Source organism: Eschrichtius robustus, chromosome 1 (assembly GCF_028021215.1).
Source record: "Eschrichtius robustus isolate mEscRob2 chromosome 1, mEscRob2.pri, whole genome shotgun sequence".
Lineage (NCBI taxonomy): Eukaryota > Metazoa > Chordata > Mammalia > Artiodactyla > Eschrichtiidae > Eschrichtius > Eschrichtius robustus.
The window spans coordinates 120385268-120410800 of record NC_090824.1 but is presented as its reverse complement, the minus strand read 5'-3'; the positions used below and the strand labels follow the sequence as shown (position 1 = coordinate 120410800).

Below are 25533 nucleotides of genomic sequence, written 5' to 3'. Positions count from 1 at the left end.
AGAGGGAGGCTGAGGATAAGAAGTCAGTATAGAACCTACTTACCCAAAGGGAAGGAGACCAGAGCTACTTGTGTGGTCACAGTTGGATGAGAGGAGCCTGGGAGTGGGGCTTGGAGGAGGGGTTTGGATCTTCAGACCTCTCTGGATGTGGAAAAGTAACAGGGGAAGGAAAATGTGCATGGGAGTGGAATCCTTGAGGACCATAGGGGAAGAGATGGTAAGTTTTATTTTTTAAAAAGAGAGATTTGAGGGCTTCCCTGGTGGCGCAGTGGTTAAGAATCCACCTGTCAATGCAGGGGACACAGGTTCGACCCCTGGTCTGGGAAGATCCTATATGCCGTGGAGCAACTAAGCCCGTGCACCACAACTACTGAGCCTGTGCTCTAGAGCCCACGAGCCACAACTACTGAGCCCACGTGCCACAGCTACTGAAGCCCTCGCGCCTCGAGCCCATGCTCCGCAGCAAGAGAAGCCACCACAATGAGAAGCCCACGCACCGCAACGAAGAGTAGCCCTTGCTTGCCGCAGCTAGAGAAAGCCCGCGTGCAACAGTGAAAACCCAATGTAGCCAAAAATAAATAAATTAATTAAAAAATAAATAAAAGGAGAGATTTGAGATAATGAGAATGTATGGCAGAAGGGCAAGTCCCCTTCCTTCCCCTAACTCGCGCAAAAGGGGGCAGGGAGTATTGTAGTTTGAAGGAATATATTCATGGAGATGTTTTAGAAAGCATTTGTCACATAGAGAATAACTTCCTGGCTGCCCAGACAAGTCTTCATTAATTCAACAAAGATTTTGAGTCTCTTCTGTGTGCTAGATTCTGTTTTCTTACCTTATCTCCTGTTTCCCTTCCATTCTTTATACCACTGTACTCCCAGTGATGATTTTTTCTCCATCACACAATGCATGCCTTTGCACAAAGTAGTTCCTCTGCCCGAAGCCCTTCCCCACCTCCGCTCCATAACCACACGGCTCTTGCTCCTCTACTTCATTCAAGTCTCTGCTCAAATGTCATCCATTCAAAGAAATCTTTCCTACCACCCTTTGTAAAGTGGCATCCTTTTTTCCTCCTACCACTCCGTCCTTTTATCCTACTTTGTTTGTCATCATAGCACTTGTCACTACAATACCAACTTCCTTCCTTCTTTCCTCCCATCACCCTCCCTTTCTCTCTGCTCACAAACCATGTAAAAACTAGAATGTGTTCTGTGAATTGTGTCGTTCATGCCTGTGTCCCCAGGCTTAGCACTGTGCTTGCCCTAGTAAGTGCTCGATAAATATTTATGGAGTGAAGGAATGTTAAGTTCATGATTCTGATCACTTTCTTTGGATGTACACTGCCAGTTTTAATTCTTTGATTTTTTTTTTTTAGATTCCCTTCCATTGATACATTCTTCTTTTAGATATAATAATACCATTGTTTATGCATTTTAAGTCAGTCTTTTGTTTTTGTCTTTCACTAAGGAGATGTCCTGTATTTTGCCATCCTGGAGCTCCGTTATTTTATCCTAAGCAGGAGACTTAGCTTGGTGTGGTGGAAAGATCATTGGTTAGCTAACTGAAGACTTTGGTTCAGGTTTAAGCTTTGATTTTATTTGTGTGACCTTGGTCAAATCAGCCTTCTCTGATTTGTGAAATTAATAAATTTAGATGATCTTTATGACATTATACTTTGATTTACATTAAATATCTGAGTAATTGAAGTCTCACTCTACTCTTAAATCTTATTGTTTCAGTGTTTTATATACAGTAGTTTTGCTTGCCAATTGTTTAGTTACATAGTTGCATAAAGTCAAAGTATTTACAGAAACTTTTTTCTGTCCAATAGATAAATTTACTTTTCTCATCATGTATAATACATGTAGTCATGTGTTCTGTAATCATGCCATCAGGGCAGATTCTTCCCCATGGCTGTTCTTTATATGGGAAAGACACACTGATGATTTGCTTCTCCTTTTATTTTTTAAAAATTTATTTATTTATTTATTTATTGGCTCTGTTAGGTCTTCGTTGCTGCACACGGGCTTTCTCTAGTTGCGGCGAGCGGGGGCTACTCTTTGTTGTGGTGTGCCGGCGTCTCTTTGCGGTGGCTTCTCTTTGTTGCGGAGCACGGGCTCTAGGCACGCCGGCTTCAGTAGTTGTGGCACGTGGGCTCAGTAGTTTTGGCTCTCGGGCTCAGTACTTGTGACGCATGGGCTTAGTTGCTCCGCGGCATGTGGTATCTTCCCGGACCAGGGGTTGAACCTGTGTCCCCTGTATTGGCAGGCAGATTCTTAACCACTGCACCACTAGGGAAGTCCCTGCTTCTCCTTACACAGGATAAATATACTTATTTTTGCTTGAGTTTTAGTTTCACTTTTATCTTCTTTGGGAACTCTTGAGGACTCTCGTACATGTATTTTTGCTTATTTGAGGTAATCTACCTACCTCAAGGCCATCAGTAAAGCCTGGAACTGTGTTTTTCAAACTGTAGAGCCCTAGAATTTCTGTGGAGGTTGCCTCAGGTTCTTCCCAATGGGCCGCAGGTGGGCTGACTCTGCCCTTTCCCCTTCTACCAACCTGTTTTGTTTTATCCTTTTTTTTTTGGAGGAGGCGGATAGTGGCTTCTTTAAGGTAATTTGAAAAAGGACTTTGCTGTTTCAAAAAGTATACTAGTGGAAGTAAACTACATATTTGACTCATAGTAATATTTGCTATTAATACTGGCAACTTGTCTTACAAAAATAATTTGGATGGAGACTCTGTCAAGCATCTTTATTAAGAAGAAGGTGAATGTTACAAGGAAAAGAATACCTAGAAATGTCAGGGATGGCTATTAAGTACTGTGTTATTGCTAGGAATCACTACCCAGGCCTACCATAAACCTGTTCCATTTAGACACAGTAGACCCGTCTGGGACTGCTGGATTACAGGCATACTTGGAAGCAAGGTTTTTGCTCTCAGGTTTCTTCCCCCTGTTACCAAGGTACTTGATTAGTCGAGGCTTTTTGTCCTAATATGACTTCAGTTCAAGGGATGCACCTTTAACTATTGCTGTTTTCTTCTGAGAGTCAGAGCCATATTATCTTTAGCCTAAATAGCTATCATATGGGAAAAGGCAACTTCTTTTCGCTTTATATTCTTACTGTTCTAATATATAGAATGGTACCTCTTTAATATAGAAGGTATATGATCTTCTAAAAACTTAAAGAATCATATCCTAGCATAATCTATTTTGTTGTTGTGCACCAGAGGTGGTTCTGGTACCTCTGTTTGTTTGTTTAGTTTAGATTTAGAGTGCTTTTCTAAAGCCTTAGAGGGGAAAACCAACTATTATTACCACATGGTACAACTGCATTTTCAAAGCACTGAGGCCAGAGATTTGGAATCTGTTTTGTGTATTTTTTCAAATTGCTGTCATTTGTTAGCTGATTTTGCCCTCCTATAATTTTACTCTATTCTTTATAACTTTACTGTATGCCACTGAGGAAAGAATTACAATAGAACTACTATAATCAAGATGAGAGACAAAATACTGTTGATCCATAGAATCAACATGTGATTAAATCTAACAGTAGGAAAATATTCCCAGTGCAGATGATGTTCCTTATACAGAGCATCTTCCTTCTCAGAGGAAATCTAAAGTTTATCTTTGATGACAGTATACTATATTATAACAATAAAAAAAAAGAGAACTAAACTTACTGAAAGAAACATAGGAAAAGGGGATTAATAATCAAAGGGAACTTCTTACGGTGGTGTTGTAAAGTAGAATTTTCAGTGAAATTCAAATAAGGTTATATTTTCACTTCTGTATCTTACTTGAATTTGTTCAGATTTTAAAAGGTGACTTGGTGAAGACTGATAATATTACATTAAGACTCCTACAACACTCAGCATATATTAGCTTGACTGCTTCCGGCACATGCTTGAGAGGCATTCGTGGTATGATTGAAAGCAAGATGCAGCAACCAAATACTAGAGTTCTAGTCCTAATTCTAGTCTTGTGACCTGAGTCATACCCTTTGATAAAAATATTCATCGTGCTTCCTTTGCAATGTTACTGTGAAGACGGAATGCAGTAATATGTGTGAAAGTGCTCTGAAAACTGTAAACCTATATAAATTTAAGAAGAATGTTATAATCTCATCATTATCATCGCAATACTACTATCTCAACCAATTCTCTAGGGGCTTTTACCACTAGGAAGGGTATCTCTGCCCGCACAATTTTATTTTTTACCCTAGCTTTTGGGAATAAAATGATTTTTTTAAAAAATGTTTATTTATTTATTTATTTGGTTGCGCCGGGTCTTAGTTGCGGCTCACGGGCTCCTTAGTTGCAGCTCACCGGCTCCTTAATTGGGGCACGTGGGCTCCTTTAGTTGCAGCAGGTGGGCTCCTTAGTTGCGGCATGCAGGCTCCTTAGTTGTGGCATGTGAACTGTTAGTTGTGGCATGCATATGGGATCTAGTTCCCTGACCAGGTATCAAACCTGGCCCCCTGCAATGGGAGCGTGGAGTCTTAACCACTGCGCCACCAGGGAAGTCCCAGTACAATGATTTTTAAAAATTTATTTATTTTTATGGTGGCAAAATAACATGTAACTTACTATTTTAATCATTTTTAAGTGTACAATTCAGTGGTATTGGGTACATTCAAAGTGTTGTCTAACTATCACCGTGACTCATTTTTAGAGCTTTTTGATTATACTAAACAGAAACAATAACTTCCAATTCTGCCCTCCTACCAGCCCTTGGTAACCTCTGTTCTACCTTCTATCTCTAGGAATTTGCCTATTCTAGGTCCTTCATAACTGGAGTCATATAATATGTGGCCTTTTGCGTCTGGCTCCTTTCACTTAGCATAATGTTTCCAATGTTCATCTGTGTTGTAGTGTATATCAGAATTTCATTCCTTTTTAAGGCTGAATAATCCATTGTATGTATATACCACTCATATGTACATCTTTTTTTTTTTTTTTTTTTTTGGCTGTGCCATGTGGCTTATGGGACCTTAGTTCCCTGACGGGGGATCGAACCTGGGCCCTTGGCCGTGAAAGCGCGGAGCCCTAACCACTGGACCACCAGGGAATTCCCCATACATACATCTTGAAATCCATATGTTGATGAATATTAGGATTGTTTCCATCTTTTGGCTATTATGAATAATGCTGCCACACACACTGGTGTACAAGTATCTGAGTCCCTGATTTCCATTCCTTTGGGTATATACATAGAAGTAGAATTGCTGGATCATATGGTAATTCTCTGTTTAACTTTTTGAGGAACCACCAAACTGTTTTCCCAAAATACAGTGATTTTTATAAGGCAGTGTTCACTGTAGTTTTTCTGACCTTTGGGCCAAAAGTTGAAGCAATTAAAGAATCAGGTTGGAACTTCCCTGGTGGCACAGTGGTTAAGAATCCTCCTGCCAGTGCAGGGGACATGGGTTTGATCCCTGGTCTGGGAAGATCTCACATGCTGCGGAGCAACTAAGCCCGTGTGCCACAACTACTGAGCCTGCGCTCTAGAGCCCGTGAGCCACAACAACTGAGCCCATGAGCCACAACTACTGAAGCCCGTACGCCTAGAGCCCGTGCTCTGCAATAAGAGAAGCCACTGCAATGGGAAGCCCACACACTGCAACAAGGAGTAGCCGCCACTCACTGCAAGTAGAGAAAGCCCACGCACAGCAACGAAGATCCAATGCAGCCAAAAAAATAATAATAATAATAAAATAAAATAGAATCAGGTTATGTTTTCAGATTATTTTTTATTCAAGGCTTGTTGAGAAATTGGGAAGGTAGGATGTGTTCATCAGCTAATTATTATTATTTATAATGTGTTGTTTGACAGGACTATTGCAAAGAATTTGCAATTTATATAAATATTAAAATAGTGTAAAGATATGAACTATCAAACAGATGGTAGTGGAATTAAAATTGGAGAACTGGAATCCAATGACTTAGTTAATGGAATAATATATCCAGCTTCTGATTATTCATTTGTAGTTGATCTGTTTCATGGATTGTGACAGTGCTTAATTCAGTCTGGCTTCTTCTACCATTTACCTGCCTTCCAGGCTCACCCTTGTTCCATTCCTTCTTTGTTGATATATGTTTTAAATGCACATTAATTTTGATATTAATAAAGCAGTGCATCTTGGGGGTATGATGTAAATTTGATTTTTTGTTTTATTATCTGTGTTGCTTCTTGACTCTGTATGTGCATAATTGAAAACTGATTTTATATATGGTTTCAATCCAATTTAAATCAATAGTGAGAATAATGTTTTGTATATATGAGATGATTTTCTTATGAAATCAATATCAAGATTAGAAGCGGCCTACTTCAAGTGTTCTTAAATTCTCTCTGTTACAACATCCCTTTAGGATTGCTATCTGCATAGACACGTAAAGTGATATAAAACTATTTTTTTGAGTAGGGATTGCAGCATAGATTGTTCTCATATTGAACTTAAATGTCCTTTCTGAAGCTTATACCATTTTGGGGGAGGGAGATATAGAGTACTAATGCTGCTGCTTATAATGATTTTAAGGTAAAACAGTTTTGCTGAATAATAAATCCTGAATGACAAACATATTAAGCCCTTGGATTTTTACTGTTTAGTCTGTTTAACAAAGATGCTCTTTTAGAGGTGGTATTTATATAGTAAATTAAAAGTATATGTAATGATAAATTAATGATTTTTCAAAATGTGATCCTTTAAAAAATAATGTGTGCATTTATACTCACATTTATGATCAAGAATTTCATGTCTATTAGTTGGTTAAAAGGAATTTTATGAAAAGGATATACGACAAGAATTCAGGCAAGATTCCTGTTTGTTTGGGATTGTCTTTTTATAACTTTGTGGAGTTCCCATTTAGAAGATGTGTTTGGCTTTGTTGATTACTTGCTGCAGTAGGTTGGAATGTTAAGGTTCTAAGGATGTCTTTCCTAGCCTACAGTCCTTGTCACAGTAGTTGGGAAGCCCTAGGGGTTTTTTGGTGAGAGTTTTAGGCAAGTAGAAATGAGTGCAGCTGCAAAATAAAAGGTTGCCAATACAGGAAATTAAGGGAAAAAGATAAAATAGTGTTCAGAAAGGGTGACACTCTATGAAGGTAATGGCTATACCCAACTGTTGACCCCTATTCACTTGAAAAATAATTTGATTTTTTTCTTTAAAATCAACTTTATTGAAGTATAATTTACATAAAATATATTCATTTCAAGTGTATAGTTTGAGTTAAGTTTTGACAAATGTATACACTTGTGAACCATCATTCAAATCAAGGTGTAGAACATTTCCATCAGAGCAAAAAATCCCTTCATTCCCTTTTGCTCTTAGTCTCTCCATCCCAGGCAACTACTGATTTGCTTTCTGTCACTAAAGATAGATTTTGCCTATTCTAGAATTACATATATATGGAATTATATATACTATGTGCATTCTTTTGTGTTTTATAAAAGTACCTATTTTTAGTAGTTTGATGATTTTACTGCTGAATAGTTTGCTACTGTATGAATAAGCCACAACCTTTTTCTCTCTTTACTTGCTGATAGACATTTAGATTATTTCCAGGTTTTGGCTACTATGAATAAAGCTGCTTTGGACATTTGTGTCCAATTGTTTGTGTGGACATATATTTTATATTTTCATTTCTCTTGGGGTAGAATTGTGGGTCATAGGGTTTTTGTATGTTTACCTTTATAAGAAACAGCCAGTTTTCCAAAGTGATTGTACCATTTTTTACCTCCACCAGCAATGTGTCAGAGTTCAAATTATTCCACATCCTACTAACATTGGGGGGTTGGCTAATTAAAGACTTTGGTTCATATTCACTGAGTAGAAATTGTGTTATATGCAGACCTTTATGGCAGTTATAAAAGAGACTTGATATAGTTTTTAAAGTTTAGTAATGATAGCTACTTTGCTACCCTTTACATCTCCTTTGTGCCAGGTACTGTGTTAATGACTTTACATACGTTATAATCTCTAATCCTTAAAATGGTTCCAGAAAATAGAATGTGTTATCTTCATTTAATGGACAGGAATCCTGGGCTAGTAAGGATTTACTAGGCTTAAGATTTAGGCTTAAGATTTTGATTTTGAGTTTGATTGTAAAACCCTAGATTTCTTTATTTAATTTTATTTCAGTATTTTGGTCTTTCCTTTTCCTTTATAGAGGACAGTTAGAATGAGTATGATTTCAGCTAATATCATGGTCCTTTGGGTTTGGGATCTCCAAATTGAACTGAGAAAGGTCTACAAAGAATTAGAAGATGCCCCAGGGACAAATAAAGGAGTTGTAAAGTTTTCTGTGTGTGTGTGTCTGTCTTTCTGTATGTGTGTGTCTGTGTGTGAAAGAAAGAGCATGCATACTTGCTTTTCTGAGAAGAGATGTTAAGTATCTAATTAGATGGTACTTTCCTATGTGTTCTCTTATCTGAGTTGTGAATAATAGGGGAAAATGGAAAAGCCCTGGAATTACTAGAGAGGGGAGACAGGTAGTGGTGAATTAACAGTAACTGGGTCAAGAAGCTTGTTTTTATCTTCAAGCAACTTAGTTGCCATTGGAATGATCTTGTTTCACCATGTGAGAATCAGTCTATAGGCATTTATTTTTTTAACATATCCCTAGATGATTACTGTTTAATTGTATGTGAGTTGTATCACAGTGTTAGGTTGAATTTCAGAGCAGAATTTTTATAAGAAAATCTTGGCCAGTTATTTCCCAAATAGACAAATTGTGTGAAACAATCCACATTTTGCAGATTTTTTTTAATTTAAAAAATAATTGTTTAAATTTGGGTCCTTTTAATTTCATTTTTTTCCTTTCCTACCCTGTTTGCAGACATTTCAACCTACGAATGAAGAGGGACACTTCCCTTTTCAGTGATGAATTTAGGGTGGAAACATCAAATACGGTACTTGATTATGATACCTCTCATATTTACACTGGACATATTTATGGTAAGTTGAACCTTAAAAGAACCCTCTTTAATTTTTTTCTATACAAGGAAATATATGCATTTTGAAGTATAGGCAAATATTTCAGAAAGATGGGATAAATCCTGGGGAGATTTGAGTGTATCGTGAAGAGCAATGGGCTTTGAAGAACAAAGTAATTCTTGGATCAACCTTTACATATATGTTTAGTATTGAATTATGCAGCGTCTGACTTCTGAAAGGTATGAAGTTTTGACTCTCTCACTACCTCCAAACTGTTAGGTTCTTAAAAAATTTCTAATAATTTATATAATTTTCTGATCTTCCAAGCAAGGAATTAACAGTAACTTAACTATGTTTTATAACGAAACTGTAAAGATTATCTTAACAGCCAAAAATAATGTGACAAAGTCGTTCATAGGAAAATCCTCCCAGGGCCTTCCTTCCTCTGGATCTATTTGCTTTTTGTTCACAATTCTAATGAATTTCTCTTACTATACCAGATTTTAAAAGGTATTAGGGAGATGGGGGGCACACTTATTAGCCCAATAGAAAATTACATCTGTCAGCTGAGTAATGTAAGAAGAGTAGAACAATTGATGGAAGTCGTAAAAAAGTTAAAAAATCAAAGTCTTCTGGAGGCATTAGGGGCAAAATATCATTGAGTTATAACTGTACGTTAATAAATACTCAAGATGATCCTATTTATTAAGAGTTATTAAAGTTAACTGAAAGTTAAATTTTATGTCTACATATTAGAGAGATTTCCACTCAAAATCCTAACTTGAAAAATTAAATTCTTTGAGAAAGGTTTCTTATTTTTTTTATGATGATGGGTAAATGAGGCATTTCAGTACTTAAAATTTCTTATTTGTAGATCAAGCGTAGTTAAAAAATTAAAAGTTTTTTTGTATTCTTATAATTCTTTAATGGAAAAGGAAAGTGTTTTTCCATAGGTCGAGATTTCTAATGTTAGATTATAGTTTTCTGTTATTTTCTTGATCATTTATCTTGCTGGGCAAGTAACTTAGTAGTCTCCCAGCACCGCCCCCAACCCCAGCTTTTTTTTTTTTTTGGTAGGTGATAGTCAAAAAGTGTACAAGACTAAATGAGTTTGCAGATAAACATCATATCATTTAAAATACAAATGTCTTGGAGTCAGCTTCAGTCTATGATTAACTTAAAGTCAACTAATTACTGTTAATTTACAACTTAGAAATTGCAGAAAGCCTGATTTTTGTTTTAATGAGAAATTTTTAAATGGCAAATTTAACTTTTAAAGCCCCCTCCTAACTTCCCACCTCTTCTTATTTGATGTTTGGTACTCAGCTTTTCTTTATGACTGTATTAAAAACCAAAACTACCTTTTTTCTTATTATTTTCTTTCCCTAAAGAAGTATAATTGATGGGACATTATCATGAACCTTTTTCCAATATCTTAGAAAGAATTGTTGGCATACTTTTGTTCAAATTGCTTCCGAAATATTTAATACTGTCTTATTTTTAAAATGTATTTATAAAACCTACTGGTGGAAAGGAAGCTAAAAGGTTCGTGCAGAATATATTAGGTGGGAAAGGAACTTTTCTTCTTATGGCAATTAGAGTAGAAATTCAAGAGATACTTTAATATCTTTATTTTGAAAGTATATATTTTATCAGTGGATCTGCTTGCCTCTAAGTTTATTTAAGTCATTTTTTGAATGACTATTGCATGCATGCCAGGCACTGTGCTAGGTTCTGGGAATTTGATTGTCAGCAAGACAGATGTTCCATTTTTCATTGTTGTTACTATATATATACTGTATATATTTTAACTAAGTTCTAGTTAATTCAGGTTGATATATTTCATGTGAAAATTAATTTCCCCAGTAAATTTGTATTTAGTTTTTTTTCAGTACATAAGAATGGCTTTATAAAGGAGAATGAATTTAACATTCATGTGCAAATCAAATTTTTAAGAGTTTGTGGCTTTCATTAATAGGTGAAGAAGGAAGTTTTAGCCATGGGTCTGTTATTGATGGAAGATTTGAAGGATTCATTCAGACTCGTGGTGGCACATTTTATGTTGAGCCAGCAGAGAGATATATTAAAGACCGCACTCTGCCATTTCACTCTGTCATTTATCATGAAGATGATATTAGTAAGTACTTAAATTTTGCAAAGAGTATATAAATAGATAAAATTATGTGGAGACAAATGAAACCTGAGCTGTTTTCTTTCCTAAGCTATTAATCAGGCTAGAAAATAGTTTCACAGCTAAAATCTCAATTAAAGAATAGATCTATATAGTTGAGACAGTATCATTGTCAGTCTGTGCCAGTACTACTTTGTTGATATGCTACAACCAATTCTATTTGAACTATGAGTCAACTAACTCCGATTGAGCTGGAAATTCTATATTGTGATATCATCCAGTTATTTAATGCTGTAACACCTTTGTGTGTGTGGCCTACCGAAGCATCATCTTCTTATGGAAATTTCAGTGTGGATATTTGCATAGTATTTAAAGAATATTTTAGATCTTTTTGTAATTTCTAAGCCTTTTGAGTATTTCTTTTTGGAATCTTGAAATGACTTCCGCTTGGTAAGACTTCCGATTTACCTTTATGGATTTTGTTCTTGATCGTGGTCTTTATATGATGGTAATTTGTTGGGAGAGTTCTTTTTCTGTGTTTTAAGAGTAGAAAATGTATTTAGACTTCCCCTTTTCATTCTACCATTGTCTGTATATCCATAGTCATTTAATCACGAGAATGCTGTAATGAAATGACCCAGAAATACATTCCTCTAATTCACAGGCCTCTTGAATACTCATATTTTATTTTTGACTGTAGTTAAGAGTAGTCTATCAATTTTTGCCTATTTTCCTTATTTGGCAGCTTCCAGGCTTCATTTTCCTTTCTACATATAGAAATTTGTTGTCAGTAATTTCGTTCTCACCCCTGGTAATGTACTGGTAAGTCTCAACAGTGTTGACTTCTTGCTCTATCAGCTCTGACAGTTTCTGTACTTAAGTCTGTCCAACTGCTTGTCATCTCTAATGCTCGATTACTATAGAAAATAGCATAATTATTCTAGATAGAATACATTTATGATTTTGGCTACTTATTAAATCATAAATTCGTTAATGCTACTTGTGCGTATTTTTGCTCATCTCTATTTGATTCCTTTTCCAATTTCCCTTCCTGGTATTTCAGACTCTCCAAGCTCCAAGCTACAGTCTTCCTTCACAAGCTAGAGTATGAATTCCTTTGCCTTCCTTTCTTTCTGCCAGTAGAATTATCACTTACTTCATTTGTATGTTACTTTGTAATTTTCTGAGTAATTTAATCATTTTGCAGGTTTACCTCCCCTACCAGGGTGTGTAAGTTCTCCAACTGCAGTTTCTGTTTCTTTTGCTGCTTTAGCATTTCAGATATCATTTATCTCTGCAGCAGTTTCTTCACTGATACTTAATAAAGTCCTGCAACATTTTCCCTATAATGTTTTCTCAAAATCAAACAAGACCTTTGGGAAAGAAAGGAGAGGAAGAAATGATTGACAGATTTTGAACTGATGATTTCCTTCCCATGATATTGTAATCAAACATTTTCCTTTGCTTTGTATGTCTTACAAGTATCTTCAACTGTGTTTGTTCTGCCTTTTATGATTTCTGTTGTTTTGTCTTCTCTCTTGTTTCCTTTCTTCTCTTATCTACTTGTATGTAGTTTAAGAATGTTCTGCTCTTTTTTCATACTTCTGTTTCTTCCTCATCATATAATTGCATTTCTTTCACTTTGCATCTTATAGTAACTTTCAAATATCTCCCTTTATTTCACCCTTTTCTTTTTCCCCAAAGGTGATGAGTTAGCTTGCAGAATCAGTGACATTGGATGCAACTTAGTTTTCTGTTCCTTTTGGCATTTAACTTTACCATTGATTTCAGTGCTTAACTCTTACTTGTCTTGGTAAACATATATTCATGGTAGGGAGATCTTTTCACGTTCTGCTTGTTATTACATGCCAGTAGTGGTATTAGAGCTTAAAAACAGCAATGTTTAGAGTGATTTTGTTTGTAACTTCTTCTGGTAAATGGAAATGTAATGATATGAGGATAAGAGTATGGGAAGCAATTGCCTTAAACAGAATTTTTAATGCTTGCAGATTTAGACAATTACTTTGGAAAAACTATCTGAAAATCTGTCAAGTTAACTACAAAAGGAAAGCACCCATGTATTAACCATTTAGTTTTTAAATAGTTGCTCTAGTCTAGATTCTAGACCAAGGGTTTGCAGACTTTTTCTGTAAAGGTCCAGATAGTAAATAATTTGTCTTTGTGGGCCATATTTGCTCTGTTGCAGCTGAATTCTGCCATTGTAATATGAAAACAGCAATAGGAAATATGTAAATGAATGAGCATGGCTATGTTCCAATAAAACTTACTGACACTTAAATTTGAATTTCATGTAATCTTAACATGACACAAAATATTATTCTTTTAATTTTTTCCCACCATTTGAAAATGTAAAAACCATCTTTAGCTTTCAGGCTAAACAAAAGGACTCATTTATCTAGCAGGCTGTTGTTTGCTTACCCCTCTTCTAGAGGATGGCTAGATAAATTTACTTTTTTTTTAATTGAAATATAGTTGACATACAATATTATGTTAGCTTCAGGTGTGCAACATAGTGACTTGACATTTAAATACATTATGAAATGATGACCATGATAAGTCAGTAACATCTGTCACCATACAAAATTATTACAGTATTATTGACTGTATTCCTTATGCTACCTCTCCACGACTTAACTTATTTTATAATTGGAAGTTTGTGCCTTTTAATCTCCTTGACCTAGTTTGCCCAGTCTCTTACTCCCCTTCCCTTTGGCAACCACTGGTTTGTTCTCCGTATCTATGAGTCGGTTTCTGTTTTGTTTTCTTTTTTTTTTCTTTTTTTTTTTTTTTAAGATTCCACATGTAAGTGAAACCACATGGTATTTGTCTAGATTAAATTTACTTTTAATTGGCCCTTTAACCTCTCTGTATAGAATACCTAAGGTTCTAATAGTATTAGTAGTAGTACAAGTAGTTATTACTCTTTGATGTATAACCAGCACCATATAAAGTTCTTTGCTTACATTATTTTGTTTAATCTTCACAATAACCCTATGAGGTATATAGGCACACATATTATCCCTACTTTATAGATGAGGAAACTAAGCCTTAGAAAACTTACGTCACTTGATTGTGGATCTCGTGTTCTTAACCATGTGTCTTCTGCTTCACTCCTGGAAGAAAGCTGTAAATTCTCACTGCCGTTATTCCAAGGATTTCTGGGTCTTTTCTGAAATCTGTAAGCCTCCCTGAAATCACACATTTGCATCTATTGCTGTTTAGAGCCAAATTCTTTCCCTAACATATCTAGCAATGGATGCTTTATTTCACAACTAATTAAAAGGGAGAGGATGTCCCTTTATTATTTAATAATAATATTATTATTATTTTAATATAATTTGCTTAAGTGCCAATAATTTATTTTTACAGCTGAACTACTGCATGGCTGTTTAGATCATTGTGTATATACCTGAGTGAATTTGGTGTCCCTGTATTTGTTATTTTCAGTGGAAGCAAATGACAGGGGAGGCACGCCAACTTTGGATAGGAATCCTGATGAGAATTTGGCTACCCTCCTCTTAATACTGTTTTTGCAACTCTAAGCATGAATATATGAAACCACCATGGAAAATGATACTGGTATTCTGGAGAACCTTAGGGAATGGCTTCTGAGGCTGTACCAGAACATAGAGACAGTTTTCAGTGAAAATATTTAATAACTTCTAGATGCTTTGATATCCAGTTAGATGTGAAGGTGATAACTACATGTAGTTATCAGCTTAAAATTCATACTTGTTCAATTCCATACTTAGGTGGTAAAAAACACTCTCTTCTAGGACATAGAAGTGTGAACAATTATGACAGGGTAAGAACACCATTTAGTCCTCTGCCTCTTGGCCCAGTTTATTTTAAAGAAACTGGGAAAAACATTGTCCCATAAACTATACTGCCAGTCTTAGTAATATGAATAGCTTTTAGGAATGACTGATTGTATGATTGCTTGGAATCATTATTACAATCATCGTTGTAAATAGTGGACCTTTGCACCCTTTTGTATACTACCTTTCTGAGAGGCAAAGGTCTAAGTAATTTTCCCATGCTGTACTTATGAAGAAATATTTTGTTTCTGAATTAAAAGATATTTTAAGTAAATACATGAAGCCACAGAGTAAGAGTGTTTAGGTTTATTCTTTCACTTCAGATTATTTATTTTCCTTTGGGTGGTATAGGAAAGCCCAAGGAGCTTGAATTTGCCTGTGCCTCATAGTATTGTATCAATAGTAGGTTACTCTTACTTTCAGCCTGTGTGCTAGCTGTAACTGTACTTATCGCTTCTTTCTCTTGTGCTTCAATGGGAACATCCCTTATTTCTTGTTCTGAAAAATTGAGACTGTTAAATTTTACTTAACCAGTTCAAGGTGAAGGCCTCCTTCCGGTAGAAGCCTCTTCATTTGTGAAACTTCAGGATATTGCTTTTAATGAACCTTAAAAAAAATCAGTTAGTTTCATATTGTGTTTTTGAAGTTGTGGGTGTAAATGAGTTTTGTCATAGTCACTAAGACTTCCAACTCCTTTTGTGTCACTGTTAGTGGAAAGGAGGGACAAAGGATAGAAGGAAAAGAGGAAAGGAAGAATTGAATTGGCAAGTATTGATAATGACTAGCATTGTTCAAATCTGACATTGTTAGATTGTCACATTTTCCTTCCAGAGGTACCAGGAAATTCTGAGGATTATCATGGAAAGTTTCTATATGTGCTTAAGGTCCAGTCTGAGCTTGGAAATGTGCTTATGTGCATGGAGTTGTGAAAAACTGTGGTAGACACTTGGAAAGATTAAGGAGTGGAGTGTTCTGATTGATAATTCAGTAGCAGAATGGTTTAAGACTATGATAGGAAGTGCCTGTGACTTCAGAACTCCCATAGTGTATACAAGTTTATTGGTTAATCTCTATACTGTATGTTTTAATTCACATGTTTTACTTAGCATTGATGTTAAATACTTAATTTTCTTAAGCAAAGTGACAGTATTTAAAAGAAATATAAGAATTTAGTGGCATTGTTGACTCTGTTTTTGCTTTTTTTTTCTGAGTTAATCTCTAGGGAAATATAATTTCTCCAAATAATTCACAGGCACAAGTGAAGAAAAGTCGAGAAGCCTGTGAGAAATGGTAGCTATTTGAAAAATATTTAATTAGAAATGTAAGATATTTAATTGGGAACACATTTAAAAAAACAGATTAAAAAGAGACAGTGAGGGGTTTAATTCTTTCTGCAGAATTTGGAGAAAATATGCCCAGCCCTTTCATATTATTCAATCACAGTTTATTTTGTTTTATTTATGTAAATAAGACTCAAGTTGAGAACACTTTAGATCAAGACATTTTCTGATTGGTTACCATATATATCGGGTTGGCCAAAAAATTCATTCAGGTTTTTCCGTAAGATGTTATGGAAAACCCAAATGAACTTTTTGGCCAACCCAATATATATTTGTATATATATTTATTTTAAAACATAAATAGAAAATATTTTGGCTGCATAATGATCATTTCAGAAACATAAGATTATTTAAAAATAACAAAGCTCTTATATTGTAAAACAGCTTTAAAACTCATCCTAGAAAGTAAAATTATATTTGGAAATTTTGTTCTTTTTTTCCGAGAAATATCACCTCATGATTGTGTTTTGCAGTGTTTGAGACGTTTTTACAAACAGATTGAATAAGAAAATTAATTCATTGTACATCTGAATATTGCATTAAAGATGCAGTTTTTAATAAGTTGTCATTATACTGTCAAGTCATATGTTTTGAGAGTTTGGAAGAAGTTTATAGACATTTGATGTGGTAGTAAGAAGAATGAATTTGAAAGTTTTAAATTAAGACTTCACAAGCATACGCATTTAAAAAATAGGGATTTTCTTTTGGGGGGCATTGTTTCTTCATCATACCTCATCAGCAAACTGTTCATGGAAAATAGAGTTTTCTGGAGTAGACCAGAAGATTGATGTAGTTCTGAATTCAATAGAATTCTGTAACTTTAGTACGATTGCAAAAGGGACTAGAATTAGTTCTAAACGCTAAGTTTGAAGATGATGGAAACTGAAGCCTAAAGAGTCTTAAGCCACTTGGGCAAGATATTTTCATGGCAAGGATCCATGTTTCCTGGCTTTTACTCCAGTACTTATTAGTTACATCGTAAGTTAGTAGAGACTTGTTAAAAGGTGGCTAAAGTCAAGGGACTTAATGACGGTAAAGACAATTATTGTGAGGATTAAAAAAAAGATTAGGAGAAAGCTAAGGCTTTATTTTTGGTATCATTGTTGATTTTGCAGAAGTGTGGCTATCTTCCCTACTGAAAAATAGAGTAAATTTACATTTTAGGTTCAACTTTTATGAGTGATGAGTTATAGAAAAACTAGTAGAAGTAGCATTGAGTATATATGTGTGTATGTACTAGGGATAAGAGGCGCTAAAACTAGGTCTTTCACATCTCTTCTAGCACAGTTCAATGCTTGACGTTTATGCTAGCGACCTTGTGAGTGTGCCTGAGGACATTGGTCTAGGACTTGGGCCCAGTAAAGAGCTGCTTTACATTGTGATATCAGATTTATTATAAAAATGTTAAATTCTGTTCATGGTTTATAAATTTGGAGATTAGATCATCTCCATAAGCAATCTTGTTGTCTTACATTTATATTCAAACATTAGACTAGGAATTCACTGATGTGGATTTTACTGCTTTCAGCAACTGTAGAGGCTTAGAATTGCTGGGGAAGGAAAAAATTGCCCTCTGCCCTTTTTAGGTTCTTCTAGGTGGTCTAAGAATTAAATTGACATGAGACAGATTAAAAGGAGAAAATCAAATTTAATTATGTATGTACGAGGTCTCCATCAGAAAAATGAGGCCCCAGTTAGGCAATTGAGGTTTATATGGCATTTGAGAGGAGAAGGGGCTAGGGGTTTGGTACTTCAAGGGGGAGGAAAAAAATTATAGGAAGATGGAAAAGCAAATGTTGGGTAAACAAATGTTTGCTCTGCCATGCAGGGACAAGGGGACACAGAGAGGACTTGGTCTCTGGGCCCTGCCAAGTTCCTTCTACCACACCTAGCCCATTATCTTTGTAGATCTCTCTGTTGATAGTGCTGTTCCTGAACCAGGCCCTTTATCTAAATTCTTCTAGGCAGTTAAAGGGCAGGTAAAAAGAAAGACTTCCTTAGTCTTCTGTTTCTTAAAAATAATCAGTCTAAAATAATCCTTATGCCAGAGAGAGACAGTTTGGGGTGGCAGATTTTGTTCCCCTGCAGAATCATGGACTTAAAGGCAACCTTGTAGGGGACTTCCCTGGCGGTCTAGTGGTTAAGACTCTGCACTTCCAATGCAGGGGGTGCGGGTGTGATCCCTGGTCGGGGAACTAAGATCCCACATGCTGCGTGGCACAGCCAAAAAATGAGAAAATATTTTAAAAAAGGTGACCTTGTAGATCAACTACTGACCTTGTAGTTAAAACTGTTGCAGAGTTTAATTCATTTGCTTAAGATCACACAAGTTAGTGGGAGACATGGTAAGGAAAAAGCCCAAGAGGTGATGTGTCAGAACTGAGGCATGGCATTTGTATGAGAAAGTAGTTTGAAGGGAAATCTGGACGAAGTTTTAGAATAGCTTTGTGACCTTATGCAAGTAAGTAACTTTACCTTTTCTGGGTGTCATTTTCTTCATGTTATAAAGTGAGTATGTAGATCATTAATGCTTCTTATTTCTTCTAAAATTTGATGATTCCAAACTGCTTTTCCTCTAAAACTGGAAATATTTTTGGTTTTTCTGATTATCAAATGACTATATAAAATAGACATTTTTGCTTGTGAATTAAGTAGAAGATGAAGTATATCCACCACCGTTAGCATTTTGGTGACTAGCCCTTTAGGTCTTACTTATCATTTTTTTTTTCGTAATAAATTTATTTTATTTATTATTTGAGTGTCTAATCTGTACAAGACACTTTCAGATACATTGGATACAGTGATGAACAGGGCAAAGTTTCTGTACTAACGCACTTTACAGTCTCCTGATCAGAATAATAGAGCAACATTTCTCCTGTTGACCTGATACCCGTGATTCCCTTGGCCCCCAACACTAACCTTTCTTAAAAAACAAGGGTGGGAAGGGACATGCCTGGACCAGCTCTGAGTTTCTGTTTCCTGGGAGAGCAGGGTTGTGAGTGCATGTTGAAAAGGGGACCATCTTTAGCTTACTGTCCTTCATACTATGCCCTTCTCTCCCTGCTCTCCCCACCCTCCCCAAACAGAGACTGGTTGTGGGGGCCGGGGAAAGGGGCACTAGGGAGAAAGGGCCTCTGTCCACTGCAATTGGAAGAGGGACGGGTATTTGGGGGCTGTTTGGCCCATCCGTCCATTCCTCCACACTCATCATCTCTCCTTAAAGAAAACAAAAAGTCTGCTCGTCTGTTTACTGTCTCAATGAATCCTTGTGGATTTTTGGCAACTTTGGGAGTCAATGGCATTTTCATGGGCAAGGACCCAACCTACCTACCCTTCAGATACCTAACAAATCAACTTTTTGTACAGTGTCTGTGGAACCACTGTCTTTTAAATTCAATGAATATCATAAAAGTTGGGTCATTTGATTGAATTTAGTGATTCATAGTGTGTCACTGGAGGAATTACACCAAGTTTTGATGGTTAGAGAGTTATCTCATAGCTAAAGCTTTGGACTCTGCAGTCAAATTCCTAACCTGGCAGTCACTTTGAGGGAGGGATGGCTTGCTGGGAGTAGTGAGGAGGTAAAGTCTAGTCTAGTTAGTCTGTAGTGAGAAGTGGGTGTTTTATGCATCTCTTGGGCAGATGATCTGAACTGTAAATATTCCCCCTTCCTGGAGTGGATGACTGAGAGTTAACTAGAGCTATTTCCTGCTTGAGGTGGTATCACAATATATGTATTATTTATATCTGTGCTTCCTACAACAAAACAGAAGCAAGAGGTTGGCATGCAGAGGAACTGGAAGAAAGGCCGTAGATTTAAAGCTGATCTTTGTTTTAAATAGGCTGAATATTCTACGCCAATGACTCATTCTTTGTGAAAGAATATGCTGTTTGGCCATTTCAGGGGAACTACAGTTGCATCCTATGATTTGGCATCTCAATGAGGGCTTATTCATTAGTTGAACAAAGGCTTATTCTAGAAATGGGGATTATATTGTCAGTAATTTTAGAGGGAAAATGTCATTGTCCATTTTCATAGTTAATGTGGTGACCAGGGAAAATAGGCTCTTTTAGAAGTTTTGAAAGTATATGGGAAACATTTTATACTCGATTCCTTTTTTTCTATTGGGAGAGTTTTGTGCTGACAGATTTTGAAGCATATATAAATTTATGGTATATAAGATACAATTTACAAAGAAACAAAACACTCTAGTTCTTTTAAATATTCTAATTCTTGATGTTTCTTTTTTTAAAAACAATTAATTAATTAATTAATTAAATTTTGGCTGCGCTGGGTCTTTGTTGCTGCACGAGGGCTTTCTCTAGTTGTGGCGAGCAGGGGCTACTCTTTGTTGTGGTGCGTGGGCTTCTCATTGCAGTGGCTTCTCTTGTGGAGCACAGGCTCTAGGCACATGGGCTTCAGTAGTTGTGTCATGCAGGCTCAGTAGTTGTGGCTCACGGGCTCTAGAGTGTACGCTCAGTAGTTGTGGCACACGGGCTTAGTTGCTCCGCGGCATGTGGGATCTTCCTAGACCAGGGCTCGAACCCGTGTCCCCTGCATTGGCAGGCGGATTCTTAACCACTGTGCCACCAGGGAAGTCCCTTGATGTTAATAATGTTTTAAATTATAGTGTACTATATAGATAATAGTTCTATTTTTTAATTCCCCTACACATTTATAAATAACAAGAGAGTTTCAGTAGTTTGACAAAAAATTTTGAAGGCCATGGAGCAGTTGTAATTTTCCCCATTGATTATTAAGATCACTTTGTATAGTTTCAGCTTGCATGGTCAGTTTTACTGCCTATAATACTGTGGTAAAGCGGGGACTGCCTGAAGTTAAACAGTGAAATAGGATTGAGAAGGGACTCTGGAAATACATTATCATTGTCAGGTGGCATAAAGGAACTGCTTGAGGTTACAGATTATAATTTTTTTTTTTTAAGATTGATTGATTGATTGATTGATTGCTATGTTGGGTCTTCGTTTCTGTGCTAGGGCTTTCTGTAGTTGCGGCAAGCGGGGGCCACTCTTCATCGCGGTGTGCGGGCCTCTCACTATTGTGGCCTCTCTTGTTGCGGAGCACAGGCTCCAGACACGCAGGCTCAGTAGTTGTGGCTCACGGGCCCAGTTGCTCCGCGGCATGTGGGATCTTCCCAGACCAGGGCGTGAACCCGTGTCCCCTGCATTAGCAGGCAGATTCTCAACCACTGTGCCACCAGGGAAGCCCCCAGATTATAATTTTTGAATGAGAATAGTTATAGTTACCAGTTGCTTCTCCAGCCCCATTCAACTGGAGCGGTATAGGTAGAGAGCTGAATTTAAACAGGTTTTGGTGGAGAGTTGGGAAGGGGGTGGTGGCAAGGGAGTTTAAGGTAAATGCAGTGGAGTAATTATAATAATAATTGACTATGGGATTTAAGCTGAATAAGGAGAAAGAGAATATCCACTAGTGAACAGGGTGGTAGCATAGGTGGATTGAAGGGTTTTTGAGATGTCAAAGGATTGTTGGAGTCTAAAGGGAATGTTCTGAAAAGATGAGTGGTGGAAAGAAAGGATGAGGAAGTTGAGATTAAGAAGGGGTTTCAGAAATTGAAGTAGGAGAAGACAGTTGGAGAAAAGGTAGGATGAGTGTATTGGAAGGATCATCCCCATTAATGTTGAAATCACTAAGAATTATGATTGGGTGGTATCAGAGAGAGTGACAGTGAGTTAGGAGCTATAAATAAGGTAATAGAGGGAAGTAGTGAATTGGAGGCAGCAAAAACTTATAGTAAATTGGAGTACTTGATGGTGTAGTCTCATGACTATAAAAGCTGAGCCCCAATGAGAATAGTCCTGATGTTCCCAAGGCAGGAAGTGGTAGATAGCTGTGAGTGTTTAAGTAAGTGGGGGTCAAGGGAATGTCTTCCTAAGAACAGGGAGAGTTCTGGGGTTCCCCCTTGGTTTCTTTTTTATTTTTTAATAAATTTATTTATTTATTCATTTATTTAATTTTTGGCTGCATTGGGTCTTCGCTGCTGCACGCGGGTTTTCTCTAGTTGCTGAGAGTGGGGGCTACTCTTTGTTGTGGTGCGTGGGCTTCTCATTGCGGTGGCTTCTCTTGTTGCAGAGCACGGGTTCTAGGTGTGCGGGCTTCAGTAGTTGTGGCGCATGGGCTTCAGTAGTTGTGGCGCATGGGCTTCAGTAGTTGAGGCTCGCGGGCTCTAGAGCGCAGGCTCAGTAGTTGTGGCGCACGGGCTTAGTTGTTCCATGGCATGTGGGATCTTCGCGGACCAGGGCTCGAATCCGTGTCCCCTGCATTGGCAGGCAGATTCTTAACCACTGCGCCACCAGAGAAGTCCCTAAGTCTATCATTTCTTCCACATTTATTGATTGGAATTTTACAGCTGTTGCAATCTTGACCTCTGGTAAAAACTAACGTTTAAATCCGAGCTGTTATATCAATGTAAGTAGGTTGTCCATAACCCCTACCTCCTACCTGCCAGTTTAGATTTGTATTGTGATATTTAGTTAGTATTTCCAGTGAAATAGGTCACTAGTGTCCACTTCAGGTTCTAGATTTACTTAAGAAACAGTGTTTCTAATTATAATTCTATGTATTATAAGTATATGCTACTTAAGGATGTTTCAGTGCTTCCCCTCTAACCCATGTCTCCATATTTTATTTTGATAGTTCTCTTAATTATGGGTAGTAGATTGAATTATAAAATATGTTCATGGACTAAGGAGAACCTTAACAAGGGAAGTATGTGAACTTTGAGAGAGTGGAATAAACTTTTAAATTACTACACTAAATTGAACAGCTGTCTGGAAATAGAAACAATTCAGTTAAGGCTAAATTAATCACTGTTTAATTATAAAGGGAAAACAAGTGATAATAAAATAGTTATTGCTTTGTAAAGCATTCACTTGAATTATACATTGAAGAAATTTAAACTCAGTCTGCTTTTACTATGCCATAGAGCATGTTTCTAGGTTACTTTCCCTTATGACTAGTTGGTATTCATTGAAGGAATTCAAACCAAATATGATATTATATTTGCCTAACTGTAGTTCAAATTGAGGTAGCTTTGTACATTTGCAGAATAAGAAATTTAATGTGTTTGAATGGAAAGTTATAAATTACAAAATGAAGTAAATTGCAGTGTTAAAATGCTCTATGTATCTGAAGTGGGACAGGTTGGGAAAGTTAAACGCAGAATAAAGAATGATTATTGTTCTTTTTTAGAATGCACAAATCATTCATATGACAAAAACTTAGAGACCAATGATGTTGAAGGAGAACTTCAGAACCTGCCAGGTTTTAAAAGTAGATTGCCTAGCATAATGCCTTTCCCATTGGAGCCCAATAAGCATTTATGGCTTTCATTAATTATGACAGTTAAATTTTCATTTATAAGATAATTGGTAATACCTAAACATGTGACGGTATAACATTTCTTCTTTGTGTTTTAGACTATCCCCATAAATATGGTCCACAGGGGGGCTGTGCAGATCATTCAGTATTTGAAAGGATGAGGAAGTACCAGATGACTGGTGTGGAAGAAGTAACACAGGTAAGGATTTTAATACAAACTTGTGTTTAAGAAATGGAAGTGAACTTGGGTTTGTGTTTCTGCATTAAAAATGTATGTTCTAGGATTTCTAAAAGATTTATACTGCCGTTGGGAAATATTTATATTTTTTAATGCTCAAAGAGGCCAAGTAACTTGCTTATAATAAACGTGTGATGCTGCGATTTGAGTACAAATCTGCATGACCCAAGAAACATAACGTGTCCAAAATATTCTCTTACGTGTTTTATCATAAAGTTAAAAAATACCCAGTCTGAACATGTATTTTGTATAAATGTGTTTGTATTAATATGAAAATTAGAGTGACCAACTTCCCCTGGTTTGCCTGAGACTTCTCCAGTTTAACGTTGAAAATCATGTGTCTCTAAGCAAACCAAGATGGTTAGTTACCCTAATAAAAATCATAGTAGTTTTGATATTTTAAGTTTTTCTGCCATTGACTGTTGACGTTTTATTCTTTTTTTGACCTCCTTTATTTCATTCATAGGTGATAGTTTTATGGTTATTTAAAACACAAGTTTAAAATTAAAAAAAATTTATTCTTATAATAAAACATCATATATCTTGAACATCCTTTCTAAAAGTAGTAGCATCGATTAACATTTCTTGAGTCACAAATGCAGATTTGTATGTTTCTTGATCTGCAAAATGGCATAAATAATACCATATCAAATGGGTCTTTTTAAGTCTAAGTGAGATTTTATTCTTGTCTTCATTGAACAATTTTGTATTGATCTCCCATATGTCAGAAGATCTGTGATAGGTTCTGGGAATATGTGGAAATTAAGATGAAGGCTTGTCCTCACAAAGTTTATAGTTTAATTGGAGACACAGAAAAATTGAAGATAGTAGGAAATGGAAGAAGATTAAGCAAAGGGTGATACTCTACACACAAGAAGACTAGTTAACCTAGCCTTGCAAGTGTTTGAGGACAATAATCAGAAACTAAAAGAAAAAGCAGAAGTTAGGTTGACCAGGAAGAGATGGAAAGAGGAGGAACAGTATATACAAGGCCAGAGAGATAGCAAGACCAGTAAAGAATTCTTAACTTCAGAGTGAGGTGCAAAACTAGAGACAAGGAGACTAATTAGGAGTTGTTGCAGTTATTCAGTTGAGAAGTGATAGTGGCTTGTACTAAGGTATCGGCAATGTGGATAGAGAGGCTGAGAGTATAGATTTGCTAGATATAATACCATTTAACAGTGGCTAGACATAACATTTAATATACAAATGTAGGTTGTATTTTTTTATATCAGCAGCAGACCACCAGAAATGTCATTTAAGAGAGGATACCATTAAAAATAATATCAAGAATATTATGTATCAAAGAATAAACGTAACAAAGAATTATAAGACCTGTATAAGGAAAATTACAAAATTTTATAAGAAATGTTACAGATGATTGATTTTTATTATGGAGAGGTATACTATATAAATTGGAACATAATACCTAATATAAAAACATTAATTTTCCCCATATTGATTTGTAGATTCAGTGCAATTCCATACAAATTACAACATGATTTTTCACAGCACTTGATGGGTCTAAAATGTTACACGGAAAAGTGAAGGCTAAGAAGAAGTGAGGCCCATCTGAAGGTGATGAACAGGAAAGAGAGATTTACCCTGGAAGATATTAAGACTGACTCTAGTAATTGAGAGTGTACTTTCAGCATAGGGATGTACAAATTGACCAGAGGAGTAAAATT

General features: G+C 36.3%; 1 protein-coding gene across 1 annotated transcript in view; it reads left to right on the top strand.

The window, feature by feature from the left end:
- Positions 1-25533, top strand: part of ADAM10 (ADAM metallopeptidase domain 10) — a 115673-nt gene that overhangs the window by 29452 nt on the left and 60688 nt on the right. Inside the window, exons 3-5 of the mRNA XM_068552495.1 lie at positions 8840-8958; positions 10916-11074; positions 23706-23806. Coding sequence (XP_068408596.1) covers positions 8840-8958; positions 10916-11074; positions 23706-23806 — 379 coding nt within the window. The remainder of the gene's footprint in view (positions 1-8839; positions 8959-10915; positions 11075-23705; positions 23807-25533) is intronic.